At 39.6% G+C, this 11,888-nt stretch overlaps 1 protein-coding gene across 1 annotated transcript in view; it reads left to right on the plus strand.

Moving 5' to 3' along the window:
• The window catches only part of LOC101833185 (protein PPP4R3C-like), a 131,800-nt gene extending 128,808 nt beyond the window's left edge, over positions 1-2,992 (plus strand). The window contains exon 4 of the mRNA XM_005080067.3: positions 23-2,992. Within this exon, the coding sequence (XP_005080124.1) occupies positions 75-2,435 (2,361 nt within the window). The 5' untranslated portion in view covers positions 23-74 and the 3' untranslated portion in view covers positions 2,436-2,992. The remainder of the gene's footprint in view (positions 1-22) is intronic.
• The last annotated feature ends 8,896 nt before the right edge of the window (positions 2,993-11,888 follow it).

Consider the following 11,888-nt stretch of genomic DNA (forward strand, 5'->3'; position numbering starts at 1 on the left):
ATTCTCTCTGATGATTTTTCAGAATTGTGAACTCATTGATGTCCAGAGTACACTAAGCTGAGATCTGCGCAACGATGTGGCCTAGCAAGACAAGGTCACAAATCCACCCACGTGACAGATTTTATAATGTGAAAATCTATGTCCTGGAGGAAGGTGATCAGTGGGAACATCTAGTCTCAGGACGAATTTCAAGCCAATACATCGGACACCTTCAGGACGTTTGCCTGCTTATTCACTCAAAATCAAATGACTCATTGTTAATGGAAATCACAATACATTATAATGTGCCATATAAGAGACTAAAAAGGAATGTAATTACTTGGACTGAACCTGATAACCATACCATAGCAATACGTTTCCGAAACCCAAAATGTTGTCAAGATATCTGGGAAGATATCTGCCAAGTTCAAGGTAAAGATCCAAATGTACAAATCACACAAGAACTTACAGATGATTTAGACATTTTACAAGAACTGCCCCAGATCCAGAATCTGTGTGAGATGCGAACCTGTGAAAACAGCACACTTGAACACATTGCAGATTTGTTTAATTTTGTTGAGGAATCGCCAAGCTACAAGGAAAGGCTGGCTCTTCTTTTGGAAAATGATGATTACATTAAAAAATTGCTACATGTCTTCCACATTTGTGAAGACCAAAAGAACATGGAAGGCTTATATATTTTATATTTCATTATTAGAGGCATCTTATTTCTCAACAATATGCGTTTGTATGAGATCATGTTTTCCGATGAGTGCATCATGGATGTCTTAGGATGCCTTGAGTATGACCCTGATTTGGATCAGCCATATCGGCATAGAGAATTTTTGACTGTAAATGCAAAATTCAAGGAAGTTATGCCAATAACATGCTCCAATCTCAGGCAAAAAATACACCAGACCTACAAAATGCAATACATTCATGACATTCTATTTCCAACACCATCCAAATCTCAAGAGAATCGTCTCTCTAAATTTACAACTTGCATTTCTTACAACAAAATTGAAATAGTTACCTTGCTGCAGGAAGATGAGATGTTCATGCTTGAAATATTTGATCAGTTGAAAGATAACACTCTAGGTCACGAAAGACGGCATGAGTTGCTATTTTTTTTCAAGGAATATTGTGATTTTGCTAAGATATTAAATTCTCAAAACAAAGACATATTACTGGAAACAATGATAAAGCTTGGACTCATGAGTGCTCTAAAAGTTTCAGTACATATGGAAGACTATCAAACAAAAGAAGCTGCTATAGATATACTTACTCATCTAGTAGAATATAATCCACAAATCGTCCAAGTGTATGCAATGGAAGAAGTGTATGCCATGGAAAATGATGATCTTCTCATCAATATAATGATCAAACAAATAATCTGTGATTCTGATGCTGAATCCTCATATGTTTTAAGTTTGACTGCAGTTCTCCATGCTCTCCTTGATGCAGAAAACATGTGCATAACAGTGAGTGGATATGAAGAGGAGGATTTTATTAATTTCTTCTATACACATTGCATCAATAACTTGGCTGAACCAATTTTGGCTATTCCAGAACAAAATGATAGTGATGATAACAGGGCTAAAATCTGTCTTGATAATTACCAAAAGGCACAATTGCTTGGAGTAGTGTTAGAATTACTCAGCTTTTGTGTAAAACACCATAAAACTTACATTAGAAATTATATTTTGAGCAACAACTTGCTCAGCAGAGTCCTGGTGCTGACAAGATCAAAGCACACATTTCTGATTTTGTGTGCTATCAGGTTTATGAGACAGATGGTTGGCATTAATGATAAAATTTATAATCTTTACATAATAAAGAAAAATCTTTTTGAACCTGTTGTAAGAACTTTTTTACACAATGGGGAACGAAATAATATGCTAAACTCAGCTATCATTGAGCTATTTGAATTTATAAGACAGGAAAACATCAAGTCTCTTATTGCAAACATTGTAGAAAAATTTTTTACAGCTTTTGAATCAGTTGAGTATGTCCAGACCTTTAAAGGGTTAAAAGTTAAATTTGAAGAAGACAAGGAAAGAGAAATTCAAATGAGAAGTAATTTACATGATATAGCATACCAGATCATATACTGTAGACATACGAAAGCTGTGGAGGAACAAGGCAAGGAAGAAATGTGTTCTGGAGAAAGTACTGAAGCTAACCTACCAAGGGGAAGTGATGACATGTTTATAAGAAATAAAGATACACGTGAAAATGAAGTAGACCAGTCAGAAAGAAAAGCATCTGAAGCACTTGACTGTTCTTCATCTCCTTCTGATGCTTCTGCTAATAAGGAGAGTGAGCCACACTGCAGCAGCGAGTTTCCTTTAGAGGACTACCCAGATGATGGCGATGATGAGAAAGACCATGAAGACCATCCTGACATCGATGAAGAGGAAGAACCTCCTCCCACAAGACCTACACTTGGTTCATAAAATTAGATGAGGCCCTCAATTTTGATTAACATTCTATAAATATCACAAAGTGAAAAATCTAATTAAAAGATCCTCCTCTTAATAACTTTTAGATATGGTAGTATAATTAACAAATATGATGATAAATAAAAGGCCTCAATTTTCTATGAAAAATATCCCCATAACATAGATGTACAGAAAAATAACCACCCCTGAGTGATAAATTCTTATCAAGAACGTCTTATTATGGCAGCATGGTTTGGGAGGAGGAAACAGTATAACATAATACAACTTTCATTCTTGTCTTTATATTACAAACATGTACGAAAGTTTTATTACAAAGTCAACTTTCAAAAATAGGGTCTAGCAAAGGTATTCTTTTCATAAACTGAAGTTTTTTGAAACAATATTTTGTATGTGTGGAAGAAAAATCAATATTACAGTAAAAAAGTGAGACTTTTCAACGTTTTTTTGTGAAGATTTAACAAAACTTCAGTGTTATGCATAAAAGCGGGAAGGAACATTCACCACAATTAAGTGTATATATTCATGAATAAAATGTTAATCTGGATCCTAAATGAGCTGTTGTTAATGTCCTTCTTTTTAGATGAGAAATATCAAGTATCAGTATCAATGCGGTACTTTTCCTAATGTGCATTCTCTAGGTCCTCTGGAAATGAAACTGGATGCACCAAATGTCTAGATTGTTAACATGATTTCTTCATTCATTAATGAATCTTTGTCCTTTTCCCTGGAGTCATAGGTACATAGTAGCTAAATATGCATATTTCTTTCTGGTTGCTGAAACAAAGTAACTAACAAAAACTACTTCACAGAACAAATTTTAATTTTGTCTTACAGTATGAGGGAATACATTCCATTCTAGTGGGAATGGTACAGGAGTAGACTATTCAAAGATGGGAGGAATCTAAAGCAGCATGTCACATTACACCCACAATCAATAAGCAACTGGATAAATTCTGATACATACCTCAGTTTCTCTTTTTATTTAGTCCAGGACATCAGCCCATGATACAATGCAACACACATTCAATCCATATCTCATATTCACTTATTCCAGTCTGTAAATGGCTTCATAAATATGCCAGGAAGTTTGTCTCCTAAGTATGGATTCTGTTGATTGTTAGCTATCACTAATCGACGTGTTGCTTACTTAACCCCCAAACATATATGTTTTAAGTCATACCCTTCAACATCTTCATCCTAAAGGTCTCATGACCATTTGATACTACAAAATGTTTTCAGTCTAAACCACATGCATGTCTGTGCCAGCCTGCCCTGGATGACAAAGAGAAAAGAGGCTAATGAATACTGCATAGACAAATGAGACCCAGGGCGGCCTGTACTGGGCACCAAGGAGAAAACATGGGCTGGGCAGTTTGGCATTATTTAGGTCAGCAAATATATGGTGTGGTTTAGGGGAGGGACAGACAGGCTGATTCCTGTCCTGTGCAGTCTGATCTGAAGAGGTGAAGACTGGGAGGCATGTGCTTTGTTGTTTTGCTTACTTGATACCCAGAGCCAAGGAGTGTTTTGGATTGGGCTGCTACCAAAGCCCATAGCCATCCTCTAGCTCTGCTCTGTGTGGATGTTAGTGACTCCTGATTCCACAAAAGACAGAGAGACTAGGGCTGCACAACGTTGACCCTGTCCTTAAGTGGTTACAATACTAGGGAGAAGTGACCCTGCCCTTTACTGACTGCACCACTCAGGAGAGCAGGCCCTGCACCTTGCCTGGGGAGCCCCGTAGATCTGGCCCTGCTGATGGGAGTGTAGGTGAACTGGCCTCAAGGGCGTGAGTATGAGAAGGATGCCCTTCTACTTGTCTGTCTGCCATGCAGTGGCATGGTGAAATAAAAGATGTCCCCCTTGCCCCTCGTTCCTCCCCTCCTGCTGACGTCAAGAGAGCTTATCCTCTGGCTTATCAGCTGTAGCACTCAGGAAAGCAGCCCTGTACGTACCTTGCATAGGAAGCACAGTAAAACAAACCGTGTTGATAGGGATTCAATTGAGCCCTTCCCCCAGCACGTGAGTGAGGGATTACTGGTACCACTACTCATCTGACACATGCTGGTTTGGGTGAGGGAGAGATACCCCCCATCACTACTGTGACAGTCGGGAACCTGGCACTGAGGTCATGAAATCAGGAGAGCTGGCCCTTCCCCTCTATCTGCAGCACTCCTGAGAGTAGCCCCTGCCCCAGCCTAGGCAACATGGTAGAGCTGACCCTGGTGGTATACCTTGGGTGAGCTAGGCTTGAGGGCCTGAGTACAAGAGAGTAGGACCCATGCCCGGCTCCTTGCTACATAGGATGAACAAGCAGGGCAACACTGCAGGCTGACCAACCCTGAATTCTCCCAAGCCCAGATCCTGTGCTATGAATTGTCCTACCCCAGCATCCATCCCATCTATGATGTGCTGGAGTACATGAAGGTGCTGGTCCTGCAGATCCAAAGTTGCGGGATCCCCATGACACAGAGCAAGCACAAGATATTCAAGAGAAGTGCCAGTGAGGGCGCAATATCGATACTGTAGCTGAAACCAGAAGACGGGAACAAGACCAAACACTCTTTGCAATGAATATTTGCATGTAAAACTACATGGACTGAAGGGTAAGTTGTATCACACTAGAGCTTCCATGATGAGATTTTTCTTTTTTTAGTCTCTTTCTTATTTTCTCACAAATTTTATTTTATTTGGAGGTGAGTGGCAAGGGCAGAAGGGGGATCCAAAAGGATAGGTAGATGAATGGGATCAAGATGCATGATGTAAAAGCCACAAATAATAAGTAAACGTTTTAAAATATATTCAAGATAACTATAAAACACTTCAGTCTTTCATGGTTTCAACTTGTTCAGAATTGTAAGGACAAATTATTTTCCAAGACTTATATTCTCTTAATTGTGAGCTCTAATATCATACAATAAAAAAGTATTGATAGTTTATTATGGTTATAAACCCAGGACTATAAATAAATTTATGGAGGTTAGAGAGATGACTAAGGATCTAAAGCATTGTTTCCTCTTCCATAAGACTGGGTCAGATTCCCAGAACTCACATAACAGCTAATAAACCTGTTCAAGTCAAATTCCATGAGACATTTTGTCCTGTTCTAATCTCCATTGGCACTTCATGCATGGTGTATGCAGACATACATACAGACCAAACATTCATACATATAAAATAATAATAAATGTATTTTTTAAAATATCAACTCATGGAAGAAATAATTCCTTTTGGATTATGGTTGGAGAGGGAAGAGCCCATAAATGTTGGGGGAATCATGTCAGCAGATGGACAGAGCAGAAGCTGGTGATCACATCTTAATCTACATTCAGGAAGGGTAGAGAGAGTGAGAGCCAGAGCAAGAGCGGAAGAGAGACAGACAGACAGACACAGAGAGAGAGACAGAGAGAGAGAGAGACAGAGACAGAGACAGAGAGACAGAGAGAGAAGAATCTATAAACTCTCAAAGCCAACCATCACTGATGTACTTCCTTTAGCAAGGCTTTAACTTCTAAAGATTCCATAACTTTTCCAAACAGTGCCACAAACCATGGGCCAAGAGTTCAAATATATGGGCCAATGGCAGGATATTTTTAATTTAAACCATTGTATTCTGCCCCACCATATACAGTCTGCCAAGAGGACTGTAGGTTTAAAATGATGATGTTGTATGACAAAATTTTTCCTGTGAAATGCAATATACATGTCTAGTCACTTCAGATAGAGAACTGACAGGCAGGCCAAACTACAGATACCACCAAATTCTAACTTGGTGATCCAATGATTTTTTTAAGGAGTTATATTTAAGAATATGGATGAGGTCTTACAGGAGCAGAAATGATCAAGGACAGTTGCATCACCAAAGCCCGCTGCAACAGCTGTGACAATTCACAAAATATGGAACATCCTACACAGCCTGCAGGCAGCACAACAGGTTGAAGAGTGTCCTTTCCACCTTTCCATTTGACTCGTTTGATCCAAATCTCTTCCAGGCAACTCAGCTAGTTTTTCTTCTTCCAGGAAGCAGACCTTGAATTAAAGTATTCTTTACTGTTTGTCCTGTCTGAAAGTGACTCTTAGCAGCCTTTTATTGTTTAATCTTGGGAAGGTGGGTGTTAGTGAATCTCATCACTTTCAAGGAATTCCTGAAGCTGTTTAGAGTTGTTTACCTTCTGCCTTAAAGGCCTGTCTTGCTGGAGGGAATGTATAAACCTCAGAGGAAACTGCTACAAAAACTCTACCCCTTCCTCTCAGTCTTATATTTTTTTCTTCTCCAGTGATCTCTGAGCCTTGGAACATGACACCCACATTTTTCTAAGAGGTAGGGTGGACAGTTTTTGGTGATTTGATAGGTTATGGATATTTGTAATTGTTTAAGGGGATTGTTTACAAGTTGTTAATAGGAATTGTCAAGAAAAAATATAAACAAAGAAGACTAGGTTCAAGACTCTTGTTTTGAAAAGATTAAAGATTACAGATATGGTAGGATAAAAAGGTATATTATTGAACCTACTCTGAAAAGAAAATAGAGTGGTATAGCTTACTGGCTTGCACTCTGTGTCTTGTTCAGTTGAATTTCTAATCTAACCCAGAACCACCAGCCTAGCAAATGTCCCACACACAATGGCTGTGTGCTCCCACATTAGTCTGAATTCCCTCTTGTAGAACAAATATTAAATCCAATCAGAAGGCTGTTCATCTTAGTAAAAATAACACAGCCACCAATGTCCAAGCAGACATATCCTGCCTTGCTTGTCAGTATTTTAGCATGGAAGGTCCAGGGCAAAGCAGGAATGTTGGTGACCATTCTCCACGAGAAGCCTGCAAAATACTATGGTACCATGGAAACCAGCCAACAGAGTGGCGCTTTCAACGTCAGTCCCAGCTTAATTTCTCCATGCCCTACATATACTTAAAGCAGGGTCTTCAGCAATAGACGCATACTTTAGTTATGACATGTAACCAATAACAGTAGCAATAACCTTTATGGTTTTGGAGTCTCAGGGACTTTCCTGGTCAACAACTCATTGGGAAGCAGCCTAACCTAAAATTGGTATTTTTATTCAATAACTTTACAGCCTCTAGGATACGTTTTTCAGCATATACAGAACATATTTTGATTTTAAACTTTTTAACAACTGTTTTATCAACACATTTTTCCTTTGAATTCACTCAGCTTTAGTGGTATTTAAGGTAGATTGAAGTACCGTTGTGTCTGTTTTTCACTCCAATGACTGCTTTCCAAAGCTGCAAAACACTCAAAGGTTACCATTATGTCATCTATATAAGAAAAACTTTTCTAGAGCATTGGCAGGACATGGTAACACTCTGAGACACCATCCCATGGTGAATACTGTGGTTATAAAGATAACCTTAAGGACAGACTCTGAAAGTCTATTGTCATCTGTTTTTATCAAATGTCAGATGATTCTGATATTTAGAACTAAGAAGATACTAAAGTCAAACATAAGCAGATATAATACATGAAGGAAAGGTTACACCGTTTGTATCAATTGTATCCTGTGTAGATCAAGGTTGGGTAAAAAGCATGAATGGGAGGCACTAAATTAACTATCTCCTTATAATCATGAGTCATTCTCTCTGGGCCATTATATTTAAATATCCTAGAGCTCCCCCATAGAATCTGTCTACATTTCTCTATCACTCATATACTCAGCAGACCTGACTTAATTTGTTCATCCCTACCATGAACAGAGGCAATGTAACCCTGCTCATCTTTGCTGCACCCCCTGCCTCCCTGTATCAGAGAAGGCCTGGGTTGGCATAGTAGCTCTGTCTCCCCATTTAAGATACCTGGCTTTTTGGAGAGGCTTTGGCTCGGCAAAACATCTCCAGACATAACATAATCTTTGGTTACAGGGAAATAAAGTCTTAGGGTTTCTTTTGCTGTGAAGAGAAACCATAACCACCACAACTCTTATAAAGAAAACTTTTAATGGGGGGGTGGGGCTCACCTACAGTGTCAGACATTCAGTCCATTATCACCATGATGCAGAGCATGGCGATGTGCTGGCAGATGTGGTGCTGGAGTAGTATCTGAGAGTCCTACATCTTGCAGACAACAGGAAGATGACTGCCACACTGAGCAAAACTGAATCAAAAGAGATTTCCAAGCCTGATCCCACAGGGACACACTTCCTCCAAAAAAAAACATACACATTCAGTGAAGCCATACCTCCTGACAATGCCACTCCATTAAGGAACAATTTTCCTTGCAACCATTACACCCTCCTTAGACTGGGAATAAACACCCATCTCTGGGAGAGGATATATGATCTTCATCTGTATTTTTCTGTCTTGGATGCCTTCTATGAACTGTCCCTCAAGCTTGGGAGCTTTCCAGAAGGTCCTGAGCACACAATTTGGCTATTAATTATTTCCTTACTAATGTTGGTTTCTCACAGCATTTTTTGAGTAACCCAGACAGATTGTGCTTTGTCTACTTTATATCTTCTCTGAGTTCTTTACACAAAGAACTAAATCACTGAGATCTGCTAAAGTTTTTCCTACTTTGTAAAGATCTTGCTCCACTGAAGTGCTCAGGAAAGTTCTTACAGCTCCATAGCAGCCTCGAGGACCTTGCTATATCAACCTACTATTTCATTTTTCTATGAACATAAATTCTTCTGTCCCAGTGAACTTCAGTTCAAATATAACTTCTTTTAATGTTAGTTTCTTCAGTAGCACCTGATGGTGCTCTATGGTCCTCCAGGCTCTGATATTTGTGTGTCACAAAGATGGAGATTGTATGGTAAAAGTTCTGAGCCCACTTCTGGATTAGAAAACCCACCAATAACCCACCAACTCCTGAACTCAAAATCACAAATCTCTGATCCCCAATCAACCAAACCTGAGCTCAAAATTCCAATTATCTTTGGGTTTGCCTTGAAATTTCACCAATCCCCATCCTGGGAAATTTCCACTGTGGAAAACTCCAACCCAGGAAACCTTATATAAAGGCTCCCTCCTGCTGTTGTGTGAGGATTGTAGTACAGTGTAAGTTGTTGTATTCCTGGGATTCCAGGACACTTTTCCCTTCAGTGCTGTAACACTGGTATAGGAAAAAGCTCTCCCCTCAGAGCTGTCACAAGCTCATGCACCGGGGAAACTGTTCCCCTCAGAGCTGTAACACCTCCATTGGGAAACCCTTCCCCTTGGAGCTGTAACACAGAGATGAAAAAGTGTTCCTAATGACTTTGATCTGCCTCTCCATCAGGAAATTGTTTCCCTCAAAATGTCTCAGGTTATACAACCATTGCCTTAAGGGAGGGTGAGAAAACACATTATTTAGTTTTTCTTCCTCCATCAATGTCAGCCTGTCACCATCAGCTTCCATGTCTCATGGTCCCACAGGCTTGGTTGTGACTGTCTCTTCCATTGCCTCTTTTAAATCTTCTACAGTTGTAGCACATCAAGTGCTGAATATGTCCCGATTACCCCCAGTTCCGTGCCCTGGACAACGTTTATGCCACCATCTGTATGTTGGAGCATATACTGAAGAACCTGCAGGCAGATCAGCAGTTTAGAGTGTCTTTTCCATGTGAGTCATTTGGTTTAAGCATATTCCAGGCAGTTTGGGTGGTTTCTGCGTCATCCAGGTATCTGCTCTGGTTTCAGATTTTTCCTTGCAGCTTGACTATTCTGAGAGACTCTCAGCAGCTTTTGTTGTTTACTTTTGGGTGAAGGGGCCTAGTGAATCTGGTCAGTTTCAGGGACTTCCTGAAGTTATTTAGAGCTGTATACCTTCTGTAGTAAAGCCCTTTCTTTCAAGAAGAAACGTTTAAATATCAGAGGCAACTGCTACACAACAATACAGAATGTATTTAATACTACTTGATCGTTCCCTGTCTCAAACGGTCAAAATCCAAAGATGGTTTTTGAGACTCAGACAGTCACTTAATATTCACCCTAGGGGAACAAAGAAGAAAAATGCATACTTATGCAATGACAAGAAAATTCATTTGCATTCTAAAATGTAAGAATTAGTGAAGACATAGTAGGGAAGTACTAGACCAAAGAACCCAAGATACCAAATCCATGTGCCTCTTTGTCCTGTGTCAAAGGTTTTACTTTTCTCCATCCTTCCAGCTTTTCTGCCTACAACATCTCTCTCTTAGACTGACTGTATTCCCTGTTTATTACTATCATGGTCAGATCTCTCTGAGCTCTAGCATCTCCAATATCTTGGAATCTCCAGTACAATCTAGATTTCACTTTCAAAGCTTCATGGTATGGTGTTTCTTCACATCTTTGCAGAGATTCTTCTGCCACTCCTTGCCTTACCTTCATAGCTTTCTCAAGTTGAATTCATGGTCTCTTCACTCTTTTAGTTTTTATGTCTCCAAACTCAGAACCAATGAGTGATATTTTCCAAGTGCAAATTTCAACTTGGGATGGACATTGTCCCCATTAAATCTACATTACAACTGTTACAACTGAATTTAAATTTCAGTTCTCTGAGAGGAACAAGCAGGTGTCAATTCCTACAAAGGGCCATTTATTAACAAATTACATTCATGACCAAGGGAGAGAATGGACAAGGCAATTGCCAATTAAGGACAGGCCCTGGGAATTGTTCCAACATGCCCAAAGATAGAAAATTATAGCCCTAGCTTGCCCCTTCTAATCCTAACCAATCAGAAATGTACTCGGCTGATTGCCACTCATGTAAGCCAATCCTATATAGAATGAATTCACGTCCTTTAGAATTTGTTAGTATTCAGGCATGGGTACTCATGTGTCCTTGGGGTACTGACAGCATATGTCCTCAGCTGCAAACACAGAGAGCACCACCTGTGCACATTCACTACATTCTCTTACAAAAGGGCCCTGCCCAATTCCATCCAATCCAAACTCTCTCTCTCGCTCTCTCTCTCTCTCTCTCTCTCTCTCTCTCTCTCTCTCTCTCTCTCTCTGCTTCTTTACCTGTCTCTATGTCTCTGTCTTTCCTTCTATCTGACTGTCTCTGTCTCTGTCTCTATATCTATCTATCTTCTCTTCTGTTGCTCTTATCTCAGTGGCTGATATCCTCTCTCCCCTTCCACTTTTCCCATTCATTTTGCCCCAGTAAAAAACCCTCCCACCAAGCTCTGTTGTATGTCTTCTGTCTTTCTCCAAATACACCGCTTTTTAAAATTACAACAGAATTCATTTAGCTATGTGTAAAAGGATCCTGGAGCTTCTCTAACAGTCTCCATTTTTGCCTTTGTGTCATATGTGTAGCCCATATATATTCTCCTGAAACTTTTTTCTCAAGAACTGAACAATCTTGTCAATTGTATAAGTGTTTGGTGATTTTCTGAGGGTCCAGGACCCAACCAATTAGCAGTAGCTATATGTGGTTGCTTTCTAGGACTAGCAAACATCTTATCTTTTTTTCCTTAGGATGGAACCTTTGATGTGTCTGGTCATGTTTTGAGGGTGCCC

The sequence above is a fragment of the Mesocricetus auratus genome, unplaced genomic scaffold, assembly GCF_017639785.1.
Source record: "Mesocricetus auratus isolate SY011 unplaced genomic scaffold, BCM_Maur_2.0 Super-Scaffold_100003, whole genome shotgun sequence".
In the NCBI taxonomy this organism is placed as follows: domain Eukaryota; kingdom Metazoa; phylum Chordata; class Mammalia; order Rodentia; family Cricetidae; genus Mesocricetus; species Mesocricetus auratus.